Here is a 19,986-nt window from a genome sequence, read left to right on the forward strand (position 1 = left end):
TTGTCTTTTGGTTTTAGTTTCGGATGTTACGGGATACCCCGGGGAATTTTTTTTTTCTTTTTTCGAACAGCCCTGGGAATCTAACAGCGTAAGTTCCCTATTTATTTATTTTGGGCAGCCTCTTGCAGCGTAAATCTCGAAGTCAATGTTTCTTGGCTTTTCAGGATTAAAAAAGCTAATTTGCCACTACTTTACTGGTTGTGAATCCATTTGGAGCTTCTACCGAAAAAAAAAAGATTTCATTTGAAGCGGAGCTTAGGTGTTTTATTCCCCTTTTATCTAATTTATGATTTATGATTTATAATTTATAATGTATAATGGTACGACCGTACGAGGAAATGCTGCATGAATAAGAAGCCAGCAGTTTTTATAAAACCAAAGAGAATTTATCACTATTGAAGGGCTTAAACCTTCGGTTTGTTCTGATCTTCCAATCGTATGATTGGTGATATTCCTTTCAAATTCTAGGTAGACAGAATCAGATGACATCGCCATCACTATTATTTGACCCGTATTGCGATAATTTTGTATTGTTCTTTCTGAAAGGAACAAGTGGCTTGCTTGATCATTGACAATGACAATATGGAACACAGAAGCAAAGACCACGGCAATCTCTCGGTTTAATGGTCTTCGTCTTCACTCGCGTTCCAGAAAACCCACAAAGTTAATTTGTTTCCGGAACCATACTTTCACAAGCCCGTGATTTTTCATCTGGGTATCAAAGATCGGAAAAAAAAAAAAAAAGAGCTTTCTTTCTGCAATTACGCCATCTTTTAGACACAGAGCAGGAGAGTGTTTCGAAGTGGAATAGTTCTTTTTATTTAAGGCAGGCTGAAGACTTGTTGCAGCCATGGACGGCGGTGATCCTGGCAGACTTGAGGGATGGGAGATTCATGGGTTTCGTAGAATGGAAGGTAGGGGGACCGTCTTCCATCTTTTTTATAATTCCCTTTGTTTTTCTGTTGTTAGATGCGTTTGACTGATTCATTTTGTCTATCGACTGTTGTGGAAATTGCTATCTGATTTCCTTTGCTGAGATGGAAGTAAGCATGAGTAGCTTCAACTACAGTTAATCTAATCTGGATTTCTTTGTGGACTTTTGTTTCATCAGAATTTCGTCTTGATATATTCCCTTAAGAATTTATAATTTCCGAAGGTAGTGTCAATTAGTCTCTGTGATCAATCTATGCGTGTAACCGGTGGTTTTTTGCCCCCTGAAACCTTGAATACTGAATTCCACTTATTGCTTAATCCAAAGTTAAGTTTTGTATACGTGGGCACCTCTAATGGACCTATTACCTGTCCAATGAAGTAATCAAATTTAATATGAATGTATTATTTTCCACAAGAAAATGCTTTAACCTAGTCTTCTCTTTAATCAGAAGATATTATTCTATGCTTTAGATCAGTTTATGGTAGTTCTTTAGTTATTTTGTTTCTGTCATCCTGTGAGCAGATTTGGATGTTGGAACTACAATGAAGGAGGCCACAAAACGGTGGCTGCGGCCAAATGAAATTCATGCAATACTCTGTAATCACAGGCATTTCAACATCCACGTTAAGCCAGTGCACTTACCTCCAAGTAATGACTTGCATTTTCTCATCCTACTAGGTGTATCCAGTTTATTTTCATGTAAAATGCATGTTTACATTGTAATTCGGAAACCTGTTGGTTCCTCAACCCCTTCCTCTTTTTACATTGTTTAAGAAAACAACTTGCATTATTTTTTTGTCATGTATAATGCATGCTCTTTTGTAACTGCTGGGATCTTGTTACTGGTGGCGAGGTATGCCAAGAGTATGCCTGCTTGAAGCTGGCAAGTATGGTTGAATATATTACTGTTGTTCCTCTTTATATACTTGCTCGCAATAATGTGAGATACTAGACTCAGCAAAGCAAAATATAAATCTACATGTAGGGTTATTTTTTCCCCCAAGACAGATCAAAGAGCATGGATTATAGGATAAGGCACAGGAAACCACTTAATTTCATTCCAATTTCATGTAAAGCAAATTTAAGATGCTGATTGTTTTGCCTATTTACCTACCTAGCATATTCAAGGTGTAGTTCGGAATAATATTTCTGTAAAGATGAAAGTTACATTAACAAGCTTCTGCTCTAACTGTTCCATTTGATGAAGGTAACATGATGATGACTCATTAGAAGCTTCAAATGTTAACAACTTGAACTTACCTAAGGATCCATTCAAGAAAAGCCAAACCCTCCACCCTCTAAAGAAGTTCGTGGAGATTACTCAAGTGTGGGTTCTTCCACTTAGGAAATGACTTGGCCCAATTTTCGGTGTTGGAGGTTGTTCTGCTGTCATTTTCAGGCATGTCTTTTTCTTTTCTTTTTCCTTTTTGGATGAATGGAGAGTATATAATGGGCGACAGAATAGAAGAAGAAAGAAGGTTAAAGAAGATAGGGGAAAAAGGGGAAACCTGAGAAGAATCAGTCTTGAAGAAGGGGAAGAGGGTGAACACTCATAATAATAATAAGAAGAAGAAGAAGAAAAAGAGAAGGAGTGAGAGAGAGAGAGAGAGAGGAAAGGCGGGAGGGGTTGCATTTCTATTCCATCCTCAGTAAGCTGATTGCTAGTGTTTTAAGTAATAAAAGGGACATTCTTTGATACAAAAACAACTATAGTAAGACACTTAGTAATTTAAAACTAACAAAAAACTGATCCTGCTAGGACTCTTAGGAATTTAAACTAACTAAAATCGATCCTAGATATCCTAACTGAATTGAAAACCTGATTACATAGTTATCCCAATAAATAAATAACAAAATCTTAAATTATCTCTAGAACTCCCAAGAAAACAGTTCCTATTTATCTCCTTGTGAGCTGGACTTGGGGCCCCAAAAAATATGAAGAATTATTTCCTAGGTTGCTATTCACATTACTGTAGTGTGAACAATATCTTCTGGTTGTGCTGCATCAAATTCTTCCTCTCTTAAAAAGAAAAACTCGTCTTCAAGTTTAAAAAAAAAAGAAAACCTGCCTCACTTGATGGACACCACAAAAAAAGGATTTAATGGGTTGATGCAGCATTGTTCGGTCATGATTACTAAGAAAAGAATTTAGGGGAATGAAAAAGGAGGAGGAAGGGATATAAGAGATAGAAAGATTTCAGGGAGGAGTAGAAAAGGAGGGAAAGAAACAAGAAGGTTGAAGAGTCTGTGAGAGAGCGAAGAGATTCAACAAGGTCTGGGCTCTAATACCAATTAATGGGGGACAAAATAGAAAGAAAGAAGGCTAAAGAAGGTAGGGGAAAAAGGGGAACTTGAGAAGAATCAGTCGTGAAGAAGGGGAAGAAGAAGAGGAGGACAGGGGGCGGCCTGTAAACATACAAAGGTCAAGCTTTACTTCATTTTTTCTATTCCATCCTCAATGAGGGATTACAAGTGTTTGAATAATAAAAGAGACATACTTTGATACGAAAACAACTATAGTAGTACTTTTGGTAATTTAAAATTAACAAAAAACTGATCCTATGAGGACTTTTAAGGAATTTAAAACTAACTAAATTTGATCCTAGATATCCTACCTGAATTAAAAATCTGATTACATAATTATCCCAATAAATAAATAGCAAAATCCTAAATTATCTCTACAACTCCCACAAAAACAGTTCCTATTTTATCTCCTGGCAAGCTGGACTTGGAGCCCAAAAAATATAAAGAATTATCTCGTAGGTGTTCATGTTACTGTAGCGTGATCAATAACTTCTGGTTGTGCTGCATCAATATCATTACCATAACCCCATTTTTTTTTTGGGGGGGGAGGGCAGGTGGGGGGTTGGAAGAAAGGGCTAGAATGTGCAAGGAGAGGGGGGAAAAGTGGGGTACAAGCAACTAGGCAATAATAAGGAAGAACCTGCCCAGGAACAAAAATCAGCCTGTTCCTTGGGGTATCCAAAACTGGGGTGGACTGTGTGGAGAAAAAATGGAAACCTAGTAGGAACATCGAAGCAGATCAATTCTTAAATCGAGTCCAGAGATTTGGAGTTGATGTCTATCCCCTAAGGTTCTGTTTCCACCATAAGTGAGAGATTGTAGCACCAAACACCAACTTGCCAACCAAATCAGAAGTAGATGTGCCAAAAAAGATCTCAAAAGCCATTACCAAAATCCATAGAAAACCCAAAAGCCAAATAGAGGATATGGTTTTCCTCCATATAAAGCGTGGAGAAGAACTACGAAAAGAGATGGGATATTACATCTTCAGGGCCATTCCAACAAAGAATGTAGTTAGGCTTGACAATAGGTGATGTCAACCTGATTTTAGGGTTAGGGTTTCTAGAAAAATTTCCCTAAAATTAAGCATTCACCCAGAACATTCCAGCAGATAATCCACATTTTTAAGCGAACCTATAGGTTGATAGGGTTTAACAAAATCTATGTGGGTTGGGTTGAGATAGATAAGCAATCCTTAATAAGTGGAATCTTTAGAGGGAAAAAAATTCAATTTTTTTTGGCTGGGTCGGGATAAGGGTTTGAAGATCTTGGGCAATCTTTCTCTTTTTTTTTTTTTTTTGATCACAAGTCAAAACAGGGGAGGGGAGGGTGCGATAAAGAAAAGAGAGGAAAAAAGCGGGCAACAGGACAGGGGAGAGGTAGGGAAGGGGTCGGACAGTGTCGTAGGGGAGGGTTTAAGGGGATTGTAGGGACGTGAGAATGCTGCTGCTGTGATGTGGCAGCAATTGGGAGGGGTTAAGGGTGGTTCGCAGAACAGGGGAGGGGAAGGGAAGAGCTTGCTGGGGTCTAGGGGAGGGGGGGGAGGGGTAGGAGACTGTTGTAACAGCAGGGGAATGGGAAGGAGGTGGTGGTGGAGGAGGAGTTTCTTAGAGCTTGCTATTGCATTGGGAGGTGAGGACAGGGGGTGGGGCTGCTATACTTTTGTTTAAGTCTGCTGTTTACCATCATTGGCTCCTGGAATTGAAAGAAATTGCTGGAGTTGTGCAAGAAGAGTGCTAAACTGGGTTGCTGATCATTGAAGAAGAAAGCTTGTCTCAAAATCCGCCGTGGCCTTCTCAAACAGGAACCATGGTCCTCCAAACTCAATTTTCTTTTTCACATAATCAGACTTAACTTACAAAGAAAGAGCATGATTTAATTTATAGCCTACTAAAAAGAACTCAATACTACGTGGGATTCCTTTACAGATTAGGATCCCACCACCACAATCACAACCAGTGAACTGAAAATTAAAAGATCTAAGGGTCCCTAATGGACACATGCTGAAATAAAAGTTTAAATATGTTGAGAAACACGATGTTGGTAGAATAGCTTGCTTGATTAGTGTGATCTCAAGCCCTCTATTTATAATAAAGTGGAAATAACACTATTAAATAAATATCCTTACTTGGGTAACAAGAAATAGAAATTTGCATGAATAGAAACTCTGATAGAGTTGAACTCCCAAGAGAACTCAACCAACATTCCCCCTCAAGTTGAGGCATAGATATTAGTCATGCCCAACTTGCCTACAATAGGAGGGAAATCTCCTTCCTTCAAACCCTTAGTGAAAAATATCTGTCACTTAGTCTCCAGACCTCACAAAAAGCATGCAGATAAACCTTTGTTCCAGCTTTCTTTTGACAAAAAACCTGTCAACTTCAACGTGCTTAGTTCGATCATGTTGCCCAGGATTATTAACAATACTAATAGCAGCCTTGTTGTCACAATATAACATCTTTGGGTTTGGAACTTAGACTCCAATATCTTCTAGCAAGCCTTTCAACTATAGCAACTCACAAATTCCACGAACCATAGCTCTATATTTAGCTTTGGTACTGGATAAAGCTACCACATCTGTTTCTTACTTCTCCAAGTAACTAGATTACCTCCAACAAAGGTACAGTAACCTAAAATTGACTTCCTGTCAGGAGATCCAGCCTAGTCTGCATCAATGTATGCTTCTACTCTTAGATTATTAGTGGGTGACAAAAGTATTTCTTTTCCAGGAGTTCCCTTCAAATATTGCAATATTCTGGTGACAACCTTATATGGGCTAAATATGGATAATGCATGAACTGACTCACTATCCCCACGGCATAAACGATGTTGGCCTGGTGTGGGACAAGTAAATAAGCTTCCTTATCAGCCTTTGGTATCTTCTTTTCTCCGGTTGGTTCTCCCTCTTTTTCTTAAATTTAGCTCTAGCTTTAATAGGGGTATTAACTGCTTTACACCTCAACATTCCCACTTTTGATAATAAATCTAGGACATACTTTCTTTGGGATAGAAATATACCCTTCTTTGATCGAGCCACCTCAATCCCTAAAAAGTACTGTAACTTCCCTAGATCTTTAATCTCAAACTCTCTACGAAGAAAGTCCTCCAACCTTTGAATTTTTTCACCATCATTCTCTGTGACTACAATATCGTCCACATAAACAATGAGAAGTGTGATGTTAGTACATGACTTCTTGACAAATAGTGTATGATTAACATTGCTTTGCTTGTACCCAATAGAAGTTATTGCCTTCAAGAGGCGTCCAAACCAGCATTTATGAGACTATTTTAACCCATAAATTGACCTCTTTAACCAATAAACTTTCTTGCAGTATTGTCATCGGAGAAACCATGTGGGATTTCCATATAGACTTCTTCCTCTAACTCCCCTTGTAAGAAGGCATTTCTTTATGTCTAGTTGGTACAAGTTCCAGTCTTTGTTCACAGCTACAAATAACAGAACTTTGACAGTGTTCAGTTTTGCAACAGGGGAAAAAGTCTCTTGATAATCAATCCTATAGGTTTGGGTAAACCCCGTTGTAACTAGTCTAGCCTTCAACCTGTTGCCTGATCTATCCATATTTTGTTTAACCACAAACACCCATTTGCAGCCCACGGGTTTTTTTTTTCTTTCCTGGAGGAAGTGTAACTAGCTCCCAAGTATCATTTGTCTCCATTGCTTGTATTTCCTCTACTATAGCTGCCTTCCATCTCTTATTAGCATAGGCTTCCTGCTAACTTTTAGGAACAGATATAGATGATAGAGAGGATATAAAAGCACGGTAAGAGTCAAACAAAGAGTCATAAGAAACATATTTAGCCATGGGATGCTGAGTACAAGATCTGACTCCTTTTTTAACATCAATAGGAAGATCAAAAGAAGATACCTCAAGGGGAACAATAGAATCTGATTCTGGAGCAGGAGACTGAAGTGGTAACGTGTCACCTTTCTCCACCTGCTTTGGCCGGTTGTAATTCTTCCTCTGATAAGTCTACTCCTCCTTATTCTGGTCAATCTTGTTTTGAAAGACCTTAATAGTGTGCCTTATAGGAGTGGTCTCCCCCTAACCAGGTTCTTCATATGGTTCAGAAAACGGAGGGGGAAATTAGAGTCCTTAGGTATTCTGGTCGAAGTCTCCCCTAGTTAGAAAACACTTTTTGAAGTCCTAAGTTGTGTTGTGGTGGTGTGATAGAAAGGTCTAAAGTTGGAAAGAGCACCTCTCCTCTATGACTCCCCTCCCCGAGAGGTGTATAGTAAAGGCAAGACTCATTAAAACTTACATCCATGGAGACAATGGTTTTCTTAGGAGGATGATAACATTTGTACCCTTTTTGAGTAGTAGAATTCCTTAGAAAACGTAGTGTAGGCTGCGGGGAGCTAGCTTACTCTGGTGGGCTGTGATTCTGGCATAACACACATCCAAAAATCTTTGGGGGAATAAAAAAAAAAGGAGGCTCCCTGGAAAATCTTATTAGGACTTTTAAAACCAAGTATCCTACTAGGCATCGTATTTATAAGGTAAGAAGCAGTGAGTATAGTATCACTCCAATATTGGTCAGGGACATTCATAACAATCATATTTGAACGTGCTATCTTTAAAAGATGCTGATTCTTCTTTTCAGCAACCCCATTTTGGGCAGCCGTATCAACACAATTGGTCAGTGTATTATGCCAGAGTCAGAGAGATATTTTTGAAATTCACCATCAATATACTTTGTGCCATTCTCTGCGAAGGATCTTCACAGTGGCATTGATTGAGTTTTAATCATATTATGAAAATCACAAAAATATCGAAAAATCTCATTTTTTTGTTTTAAAAGATAAACCCATGTAGAACGAGAGTGATAATAAATAAAAGGAACAAAGTTCTTATGGCTAGTAATAGACACACATTGGCAGGGGCCCCACACTTAAATAGGAATTAGCACAAAAGGAATAGATTTTCAATTATGAAGAGACGGTAAATAAGTAGAACGAGTTTGCTTTGCAATAATGTAGGCTTCACAAAAAAATTCATCTTTTTTACAAGAAAAAACTAAATCAGGAAATATTTTCTTAAGAGTTCCTAGAGGGGGGTGACCTAGCCTACGATGCCACTGATGAAGGTATGATAGTACCGAATGGACCTGATTAGAAGATGTCATCAGGGCAGAAGTAGATCCTCCAATTGGCTCCAACAGATAAAGTCCATTGTTTAGTTTACCACGTCTAATCGCCTTCCCTGTGACCAGATCTTGGAAACACAGTAAGTTGGGAAAAAACCACTTTACAATTCAAGTGTGTGTAAGACTACTGATAGAGAGCAAGTTAGTAGAGAAAGAAGGAACGTGTAAAACTTTAGACAAAGAAAGTGATGGAGAATGCTGAATAGTTCCTTTTCCAGCAATCGAAAAATAGGAGCTATCAGCAATTCGAACTTTATTTTTTCCAAAAGTTGGGGCATAATGTAAAAAAAGAGAGGATGAACCTGTCATATGGTCCGTGTCTCCTCTATCAATGATCCAAGGAGTAGAAACTAAAGAAACATGGAAGCCTATAAAAGTTTTACCTGAAGTAGTAAGGTAGGAGTTGGTATGGGTAGTGGAGGAAGCAGTAGTAGAGGCTGTACCGACAGTTTGCAAAATACGTCGCAGAGTAGCTAATTCCTTCAGTGAAAAACCAATGTCTGTAGAGGGTGTTGTGGAAACCGTCTCAGAAAGATTAACATTTAGTTTTCCTCTTCTTTGTGCTCTTTTTTGCTCAAAATCAGCAGGTTTCTTATGGAGCTTCCAATAATTAGCCTTTGTATGAAATGGTTTGTGACAGTGCTCACATTTGACAATCTCCTTGGCCGAATTAGATTTAGTGCTAATAGACTGTAAGGCTGACAATAAGAGCATGAAATATGGTTAATCGACGGCTTTCCTCACATTGAACAAGGGCACAAGACTGTACAAGTGTAGGAAAGGGAGAACAACTTAATACTTACACTTTGATCTGACCGTACTTCATATTCAAATCTGCCAAGAAGTCATATACTCGAATCATATCAAGCGTGCTTTCTATAAGTAGCCACATCATCTGGATTAGTGGGGTGATAATCCCCATAATGACAAACTCCTGCCAAAGAGATTGCAACTTAACATAATATTGGGCCATAGTCAGTTCCTTTGGGTAGTCTCATGAAGCTTCTTTCGTAGCTCATAAACATGTGCATCATTCCTCAACTGTCTATATGTTTCAATAGTAGCTTCTAGATTTGGGCTGTAGTATCAAGTAATAGGTATCCACGGGCAATATTTGGATTCATGGAATTCAAAAGAAATGACATAATAAGAGGGTCATTCGAGATCCATTTATCTTGTGAAACACCTGTGGTAGTAGGTTTGATAGTGGCGCCCGTAATGTATCCAACGAGTCCTCTTCCAACAATATTCAGTTAAGCGGATCGAGACCAAATCAAATAATTAGTTCCATCAAATCATACTGAAAGAGGACGAATAGTGGGGTAATATTAGGAGCTAATGGGAGCAGGAGTACCATCAGTAGTTGTAATGTTGAAAAAATTGCCTACAGTTCTTCAGTCTTCACCCTTTCAAAATAAAAGAAACGTCGCAGAATGTAATAGCCAAACCACCCAAACAAATATAAGGAATGAAAGGATTCAAAATGTGTGCATATAAGGAACACCATTTTTTTTAAATATTTCCAAGAGGCCCTAAAACTATGGGAAATTACAAATAAGCCCCCAAAAAATGTGAATTTGCAAATAGGTCCCTAAAAATTTGCAAATTTAAACCCCTTGAAACTATATAAATTCACAAATAGGTCTTTAAAAAATGCAAATTTTCAATTAGATCTCTGAAAATATGCACATTTACAAACAAAGCCCTTGAAACATCAATATTTTTTATTTATGGTTTTGGGCTAATAGAATTGTAGGTTTGGAGGGAAAAAACCAAAATATGGTTCGGTTAAAGATAGGCTGGTCTGGTCCATCCGATGGGCTAATGGGTTATTAAAGGATGCATCGTCCTTGGGTTTAGGTAAAGTGGCGATGGAGCGATGCAGCCTCGACAGGCAATGGAGCGATGCAGTCTCAACAGGTGAAAGAGAGAAGAAGCTAGAAGCAGGGTTGATGGCGGAAACAAAGTCGATGGCCCTGGTCTTTTTTTTCTTTGGTCGATGGCGGAAGCAAGGTTGGAGGTGAAAGCGAGAAGAGGTGGAAGCAGGTTTCTTTCTTTCTTTCTTTCTTTCTTTGGTCAAGAGCGGAAGCAGGGTTGGGCAAATGTTTTTGCGATAGGTGTGGGACAGTTTGGGTTGATGGCGAAAGCAGGGTTGGGCGAATGTTTCTTTGATGGCTTCTGGAACAGTTGCAAGTTTGGGCGAGATGTCTCGGCAATGGAGGTAGGTCTTCCTCAGCAAGATTTTCTTTTTCTTCTCTTCCCTAATCGAACTTAGGATCCAATGCCATGTTGAGAAATATGATGTTGGTAGAATGGCTCGCTTGATTGGTGTGATCTCAAGCCCTCTATTTATAATAAAGTGGAAATAACACTATTACATAAATACCCTTACTTGGGTTACATAAATACCCTTACTAGGGTAACAAAAAATAGAAACTTACATGAACAGAAACTCTAATAGAGTTGAACTCCTAGTAGAACTCAACCAACAAAATAACTTATAACTCGAATAAGCATATGCTAAATTCTATTTAGTTAAAATTCTAATTGACACATGTGCTAGAGTTTAAAAGAGTTGAGGGCTCAACTACTTACTCAAAGCAAGACTTCTTAACCAAATTGGACTCTAGAATCAAACTGGAATTAAATTCTAGCAACTAAATAGGGTTGAAAATGCCCAAAATACCCCTCCTAGAGGGTTTGGTCAGCCAAGGGAGGCATCTTAGGAGCATATTGTGGGCCTCACTTAGGGTTTCGGCCAAGGGGTAATTTCGTGTTCACATCAACTAGTTACTTCCCTTCTCGTGTTGGCCTCCGCCAAGGTTGCCCCCTTTCCCCCCACTTTGTTCTCTCTAGCTTTTTAGGTCCTCTCATATTCCTAATGAAAAACCAATAAACTCCTCACCTCCCCCATCTCTAGGTGCAAGTCCCTTAAGCTTTCCCATCTTGCCATCATTGATGACCTTATGACCTTCTCCAAAGCCAACCAAATTCCTCCGTTTCCTCTATTCTCTTGACCCTCTCCCTTTTTGAGTCCCTCTCTAGTCTTCAGATAAACCTCAACAAATCTTCCCTCCTTTTGGGTGTCTCTGATTTGGTTTGCACCACCGTCCAGTAGCTCACTAGCTTTAGGCTTGGTTCCTTCCCTGTGGTCTATCTTGGTCTCCCTCTTAGTCTTGGTAGGGTCATCAACCACCATTGCACCCTGATGTTTGACTACATCTGTAGAAAACTTCAACTTTGGAAAGGTGAGCTCTCCTTTGGTGGTAGAGTGGTGCTCATTTGTTTGATTCTTCAATGTTCTTATTTTTATTGGTGTGACATCTTCTCCATTCCCAAAGCCACCATCCATTATATAGAATCCTTCTCCTGTGCTTTCTTCTAGAAGGGCCAAGAGTCCCCTCGCTTCCTTCACCCCATTAGTTGGCTGGCTAACTGTCACCTTAAATTTGAGGGTGGTTTGGGGATCCACTGCATTTAAGATGTCAATGTGGCTTGCCTTCTAAAATTCATTTGGAAGATTGCCTTTAAGCATGAGTTCATTTTGGTTAATTGGGTATACTCTTACCTCCTCAAATTTGACTCGATCTGGATTGTTCATATTCCCCCGAACCTCTTGTGGGTCTGCAGGAAACTCCTCCTCCTGAGACCACTTGCCCTTTGTGCCATCTCCATTGGCTCTTCCATCTCTTTCTAGCTTGACCTGTGACATTCGATGGGTGTCCTTTCACCCTCTTGGGCCCCTGTATTGCTCAAGAACCTTGCATCCTTCAAATTGCGCCCTCTCTATGTTCATCACCGATGGTTCTTGGCCCCCCCTTTCCCCAACCCTTGTTTTATATAGGTATGGTCCTCCCTCCCTCTCCTCTTAGATATCCCCCATGATCTCACCATTTGGCTCCCCTCTACCTCTAACACCTTCTCCACTTCTTCGTCATGGAACCTGGCTTGTTCCCCTTTCCCCTTGTCCTTTGGGCCCCCTTAGTTTGGTTTAAAGGTCACATTCTTCACCACTCCCTCACCCTTTATAGAGCCCTCAATGTTGGCCTCTCGACCTAGTTTTTCCTTATTAGCCACCAAATGCCGGCCAACCCTAGCTGCATCCTTTGTTTAAATGGTTCAGATGACCTTGAAAACCTTTTCTTCACTTGCCCTTTTTCCGGCTCTCTTTGTGAAAATCCCTTGCTTTCATTTGGACCCATTCGAGATGGTCTTGGATTTTGAGAAAATTTTCAAGCTCTCTATTTATGACCGTTGGATTTTGAGAAAAATTTCAAGCTTCAATAAGCTGTCATTATTGTAATCACAGATTTGGCAAAAATCAAGGCTACCTTTAGTTTTGGGAGGTAGACAAAGGACCAACTAATGGGGTGAAGGAAGCAGAAGATTCTTGATCAGGACAACCCTACCAGTAGACGTAGGAAGATTGGAGGATTAATTTGATCAAGACAACCCTACCAGCAAAGGAGAGAAGCTGCCTTTCTAGAGTTAGAGCTTTTCTTGGATTTGGTGTAGCATTAGGGAACAATGGTGGTTAGTGAGCATGCAAGGGAAGAGGGGTAATCCATGGTAGGACATGAAGGAATTAAGCAAGAAGCCGTAAGGTGCAGCAGGGAGGCTTTGGTTGTGTTAGAGACGTTGCCCAAGAATAAGAGAGATTCTTCATGTTAACTTGGAGATCGGAGAGGCTTCATGAGGGAGTGGAAAGAGAGGATGGAGATAGAAGAGTGGAAAGCTTTGAAGAAAATCATAAGATCATTGATAGGACCCCAGGATCATGCCATGTGGCGGAGAGAGGGAGTGCTAGGGTTAGTTGAGGGGTAATAAACAGGCGGAATTGAGAGGAGAGGGTATCGATGGTTATGTAAGAGAGTTTGGGGCAGCCTCTGGCTGAGGGCACTGTGAGGTGTTGGGGGTGATTCACACAATTAAAACCAGCTCTATCTTGTGAATTTCCTCTGTTTTGTTGTTGAATTCCATAGTGAATTGAACGTTCTTATCAATCATCAACAAAGGCAAGGTGAGTTAGGTTTGGAGCTTTACGCATATGGATAGTAGAGATGAGGTGTTGGTTGGTTTTGGGCTAGGTAATTTTGGATGTAGCTTTAAGGCCTAGGGGGAAGAGGAAGGGGGAATACCAAAATAAAAGGGAAAGAAGTCCACTTGGGAGCCATGAGTGATGATAGAGAAGTAAGGGTTGGAGGTGTAGACTTCAACCCAATGGACAAAGGAGAGGGAATTCCATCGAGGACAGAGTATCAAGCATGAAGTCCAAATTGAGGGAGTCAAAAGCTTTGTGGATATCAATTTTCAATAGGGCAGTAGAGGAGTGCAAAGTGTGGTTGAACCCCAAACAATCTCAGCCCAAAGGAGGATATTGTCAGCAATGTTCCTACCGAAGATGAAGATGTTGGCAAGGTGCGTAATTTCGGCAAATTTTGCCGGTTCGCACCTCAGCTAACTCAGAGAACCCGGCAAGGTGCGTAATTTTGGCAGGTTCCTAGAGAATCCAAGTGTGACCATTGGATGGGTGGTCATAATTGGAGAGTAGGGACCTCGAGGTTGCCATTAGAGAAGCAATCTGATGGGCAATCAAAGGAGCGTGTAGAGGGAGACTTTAGATGAGGTTAGGATAGCTTGACATCATCCTATGTAGCTAGGGAGTTGAGACCCCTAACATTTTAAGTCAAAGTTGCATTAAACATGGAGGGTGCACAGTGAGGAACTACAGTTCTGAACACTGGGTCATACCTTTGACGAGTGTAGGTACGACTATACGAGCACATAAGCATTAGGGGAGGTGGAGAAAATCGGGTATCCCTCCACAGGGGCGGGGGATCCAAGAACTTGAGTCTCACTCAGATGATCCATAAAAGGGGAGGGGGTTTCAAATAAGTTTGTGTCAATTGAGGAACTTGACCTAGGAAAAGGGAGGAGGGTTGGGGTTCAGAACCGGGGTAGGTTGTGCGGATGCTGTAGGCAGGAGATCTAGGCCCAAAATTGAAGAAACGACTGGGTTGGCAACGGGAAGTGAAGAGTTTGTGCATGAGGAGGTGAAACCAGTAGTCTTAGGAGGAGGATCTGGTCACTAGTGGTATTTGGCACCGTTGGAGAGCAGGAGAGAATAGGTACAGGACCTACAGGTGCAAGGACAAGGTGTTTGCAAAGTCATCAGGTACAGGTGCAGCATTAGCAGTTGAGACAAGGGTTTGCTTTTCCGTGGGCAAAGGAAAATAGGGGGTTATGTTGACTCGGTAGTGACCCATATGTTGGTTGAACTTAATGGCGGTGGTGACGGTAGCGAGATCTTATATGGTCAGAAGTGGGAGCATGAGAGCCATGAGGGTGAGGAGGTGGCACATGGTACCTGCATCTTAGAGCAAGCAGAGATGAAGACGAAGCTTCAAGTGGAGCTAGTTTTGCGGGATTTGCGGCAATAGCGGAAGAAGCAATAGCCGCATTGATGATGGTGATGGTGGAGGCATAACAATGGTAGTTTTGCAATTGACAGAGTGATACCTGAAGATTTTACATGAGGTCTAGTGAGAGTGATCCAATCATATTTCTCCGTCAGCTCGAATGAAAGCCCATCATCATCTTCAATAGAAATCATGGGGGAGGCGGTCTCGAGTCAAGAAGCTCAACACAAATTCTCGCGAAGGACAAGCAGTCCATTTTCTGGGTGCAAGCATCAGGCCAAGAGGGGAGACCTATCGTGGAGCAAATTCAGATGAGGCAATTGGCATTTCAGAATTCTAGAGGGAGGGTTGGCAGAGAGATCCACAAGGCAAGAGAGCTGTAGTCGACCTTGTGGATTTAGGAGGACCGCTCCCATCTGTGAAGGAAAATTGGTTTTTTACCTACCAACCAGGGAGAGGTTGATCCATGGTCGAAATGGTAGGAAATTTGAAGAGGAAAGTTTTTGGGTTGCTGGGGACTTTCCATTGTTTATAGAGTGAAGATTTGAGTACATTGAAGGGAGGGTGAGACCACAGAAATTGGCCAACAAGGATGTAGTGCCGTGTCAATATGCCAGGTTTGAGGCAGTGGGTGCAAATAGTGAGGCCATCGTCAATTTTATTTTTCTTGGGAGGGGGGGGGGAATGAAGCAGAGGTTGTGACCCAGAAAGGGGTGCATTCAGGAGCAGAAAACAGGGAAGACCAGGGGCACAATGCAGTGGGGTGGGGGGGGGGAGGTTGGCTGAGGGGAAATAAAGGAAGGGGGCTGCGGCAGGGTCCATAGGAGGTTCTGGAAGATCATTCGGCTAAGGAGCATCACTAGCTAAGCTTACTTTTCATCTGCTCACTTATATGAGCACTGGTCATACAAAATTAAAATTTGTAATAACACCCATTGCTGAAGCTCAGCATGCTGTTCAACTGCGAGATATGTATATGCTGGACTGCTGGTTGATGGGAATATGCTTGATGATCAACCAGTCTTTATAGGATAAGTCTTTCAGAATTCTTGCAAAATGGAAAGGGAACCCATCGCCTGATTGCCTGAATCCCAGAACTTAATTCTAGCTGCTTGGTGTATGCCTTTGTTAAAGATTTTTGGGTTTTTGTGAAGCCCACAGACTGACATTCACCTAAAGGTTTCCAGGTCTACAAACAGGCTCCATACCCCTTTCCAAATTCGTGACTAATCCAAGCCTAAGCAGAAGTCCACAACCAGACCTAACTTGAGTCAACTTAAAGACTAGGCCTGTAACTTGCTTTCAGGAGGTCTTGTGGAAATGTTAAAACAATGGTTCTCCAAGTTACCTGAAATTTGAAGATGCACTACCAGAATTTGTAGTTCAACTCTGTGAGTATCTTTTACTGTGAGATACCAGATACTAGTTTCTTTTGGGTACTTAAACTGGAATTTTTACCGCAACTGTTTCTTTTTTTGGGTGGTATCATACATTGTTATTGTCTTCTTTAGCCTTGTTTACTTCCAAATTTCTAGTATGACAACCAGGCTTCTTTTAAGTTTGAGTTCTATCTTTTACTACAATTTTTTTGTGCCCTTGTTTTCCTACTAGACCTCAGGAATCAAAACCAGTGCTAAAACTTAAGTTACTCCCTAGTTGTCTTGCATTTATTGCTTGATAGACATTTTTTCTTTTTAATTGCAAGTTATTATTCAATCTTTTATTTATTTTGCATATCATATTGTTTGTACTTGGTTAGTTTCTATGTAATATTTTGTGCACAAGTTGTATAAGTTTCGATAGAATGAAAGTCTGGTTCTGAGGCCGGTTTTTAGTCTTTTCGTCCTGATCAAAATCAAGATTTTAGGGTTTGACGCCAAATTTTGCAGAGGTTTTCTCTACGAGACAACCTCACAGGTTGAACATCCAAAAGTTGCAGCGGTGACCTAATCGACTCCGGTGACCTAATTGACTTGCCTATCAGATGCAGTGGTGCATCCTTTCTGCATCTTCTTCCTCTCGAAGTCTCCTAGTGGTGGATTGTGAGGAGCTTATCTGTATCTTAAGGTTTCTCTTTTGGAGAGGCGGAGGCGGAGGTTTCTCTTTACTCCTTTGACGATCCACTTCCTTTGGGAGGCAGAGGCGGAGGCGGAGGTTTCTCCTTTGAAGACTCAGGTCACTTTTGGAGAGTCTTCCAGAGGCGGAGGTATCTCTTTGAAGGGAGTCGAAGGAGTTCAGCTATCTGAAGAGGAGAGCCAAGACCTTCCATGATTTGCATATGCGTCTTGCCTTAAGGATCTGTAGCGGCTGCTAAGGCTTACGTTGGTGGTCCTCCGTCTCTGCATCTCTCCTCCTCCTCTTTGTTGTGGTAGCGTTGAGTGATTCTGGATCTCTCTCTCTCGTTTCTCCTCCTCTCGATCTCATCTCCTCCCTGATTCTATGCTCTTGCTTCCATCTTCTCCCTGCTTCTCATCTCCTCTCTACCCTGATTCTCCTTCCTTTCTCTTTGCTTCTCCTCCTCTCGATCTCATCTCCTCCCTATTTCTCTACTCTTGCTTCCATCTTCTCCCTGCTCCTCATCTCCTCTCTACCCTCTCCTCTTTGTCCAAAGAAAAAAAAAAAAAAAAAAGATTGAAGCAAAGAATAAAAATGAGATTGGCCATTTCTGGGTTCCGTCTATGGTCGTTAAGGATTTGTGTTTTCAGTGGTCTCTCTAGTTTCGGGGGAAAGCCTTGAGGGCCACTGTGACTGATCTCACCGGTTCTGTTTCATTCCCAAATATGGTCTCATCTCCTTTCTCTTCTCTCCTCTCTCCCTCTCCCCTTTTCTGCTTCTGGTTTCAGCTTCTTTGTCGAGGGTTCTTGTCCTTAATGGCTTCTTTAGCGTCGGGGGAAGCCGTGAGGGCCATTATTGCTGTTTTCTCCAAATCGAGTTCATTCTCAGATCTAGATGTTTCTTCCCTCTGTTTCTCCTTCTCTTGCCCTCTCATCTTTCTGTTTCAAGGGTTTGTTCTATTAGTCGAGGATTCCAGCCTTTGATGGTCTCTCTAGCTTTGGGGGAAACCATGAGGGTCATCATTGTTGAACTCTCCGAACTTTTTCCAACCCTGATATGTTCGTCTCTCTTATGTTGCTTCCAGCCCTTTTCTCCTTTTGTTTCTCCTTCTCTTCCCTTCCTGTTTCTGGGCTTCGCTTCAATTTGCTGAGGATTTAGCCATTGATGGCTTCTCTGGCTTTGGGGGAAAGCCATGAGGGCTATTGATTTTGAACTCTCCAATTATTTTGGAGTCTAATTTGTTCTTTGTTCTTTATCTCATTCTTGTGCTGCTACCTTCCCTTGCAAATGTGATGCTGCTGCATTGGTCCATGTGCTTTGTTTCTAGAAAGGCTTCACTTATCTCTGATCGAATGGGAGACAGCGTTGGTTTAGCTGGGGGCCCTTTGGTCCTCTTCCTTGGTTATTTTCTAGTTTGCTTATATGGCTTTGGGCCTCTTGTGCTGCGTAACCAGCTTGCTATTATTGTTGCCCTTAAATAGTTGCTTGGCTTGATGTCGCTTAGTTTTCTTCTTAGTTTGGCTTTGGGCCTCTTTTGCTTGTGTATCTAGTTTGCTTTAATTGTTGCTCTAAGGTAATTGCTAGGCTCATTGCCTCTTAGGTTGCTTGTTAGTTGAGGCCTCTTCTCTTTGTCTGGGCTCTGTCCCTTGTGCTCTTGTATTTTCTTTTCTTCTTTTGGTAATGAATTATTTAATCATCTAAAAAAAATATATTGTGTACTTGTTATCCTGCCAGACTTCAATCACATTAAAACAGTCCTGTAACTTAGATTACCCCCTACCTGCCATGCTTTTATTGCTTCATGTGCATATTTTTCTATCGTTTGGCATTTCAAGTGTGTATATTAGAATCAAATCTCCATTATCAATCTTCTTCTGCAGTCTGTGTGAACTAGGAAATATAACAGATCAATGCTCATGATGCGAGATTTGCATGCTTAGGTTTAAATGGATTCTCTCATGAAAGGCATTGTAAGCTCCATGTCTTTTACATGTTAGGCATCCTCTGATATATCATATATCCACACATTTTTAGTGATGAGAATGATCTTGTTGTCTGAGTTCATTTCTACTTTCAGGTGAAACAAGATGTACTCTAGGTATTCATCCAGAAAAAAAAAAAGATGTACTCTAGGTTCCCCCCTCCCCCCTCCCCCCTCCCCCTCTTCTCTTTTCTCCTCTCTTCTATTGGAAAGTATTAATCTAAGATTTTATCATAACCTAATATTTTATATGTTATGATGGCAGCAAATAGATACAGAATGATTCTCTTCTTTGTCTCCCAAACACAGGTGGCACAATTGTTTTGTTTGACCGTAAAATGCTGAGGAACTTCCGGAAAGATGGTCACAACTGGAAGAAGAAGAAGGATGGGAAGACTGTCAAAGAAGCTCATGAACACTTAAAAGTCAGTTACTTAATCTGATGGAGCTTGTTTTGGTTTAGTAACATCTGCCTCCTGAAATCTGTAAATTGGTCGTTGAATGAATTTTGATCTTCCTAATTCTATACTTGTGGGCCTTCTTTTCAGGATTACTAATCTTATAAGATGCAGGAGTACATTTTTGTTTTCTTTTATGGAGCATGGATACTTGAAAGTTCCAACCAACCACATCCCTTGTTCAAAACTTTTCGATTACCCATTCATGGAATTCAGAATGTTACATTTTCTCGCATAATTTTAAAATATGTGGTTCATTATCTCTAGCAGACAAGTACTATGAAAGAATACTCCCCCCTTTTTTATTAAACAAATCAATGAACAATCTCTACATTCACAGTTTTCAGAGTCCCTTCATGTTCTCACTTCATCATGCAGGTTGGTGATGAAGAAAGGATCCATGTTTACTACGCACATGGCCAGGATAACCCCAATTTTGTTCGCAGATGTTATTGGTTGCTTGACAAGTATGTTGTGGAAAATTCACATTTGGACTACTTATTATTTTCTATCCAATTTGGTAGCTATAAACTTCTATATTTAATAGTAACCATTCAGTCAGATTTTCTATTTCTGAATCTTCTGGTCTTTGCTGCTCTTTTCTTTCTCTAGGAAACAGGAACATATAGTCCTTGTACATTATCGTGAAACACTAGAGGTAATTTTGTT

At 40.7% G+C, this 19,986-nt stretch overlaps 1 protein-coding gene across 2 annotated transcripts in view; it reads left to right on the forward strand.

The window, feature by feature from the left end:
* Positions 1–316: 316 nt before the first annotated feature.
* Positions 317–19,986, forward strand: part of LOC149011144 (calmodulin-binding transcription activator 5-like) — a 48,054-nt gene continuing 28,384 nt past the window's right edge. For both annotated transcript variants that reach the window (XM_089164059.1, XM_089164060.1), the window contains exons 1-5: positions 317–914; positions 1,457–1,582; positions 19,169–19,284; positions 19,696–19,784; positions 19,930–19,975. In XM_089164059.1, coding sequence (XP_089020185.1) covers positions 851–914; positions 1,457–1,582; positions 19,169–19,284; positions 19,696–19,784; positions 19,930–19,975 — 441 coding nt within the window. In that variant the 5' untranslated portion in view covers positions 317–850. The remainder of the gene's footprint in view (positions 915–1,456; positions 1,583–19,168; positions 19,285–19,695; positions 19,785–19,929; positions 19,976–19,986) is intronic.

Source organism: Hakea prostrata, chromosome 7 (assembly GCF_041222555.1).
Source record: "Hakea prostrata isolate BN-2017 chromosome 7, UWA_Hpros_2, whole genome shotgun sequence".
Lineage (NCBI taxonomy): Eukaryota > Viridiplantae > Streptophyta > Magnoliopsida > Proteales > Proteaceae > Hakea > Hakea prostrata.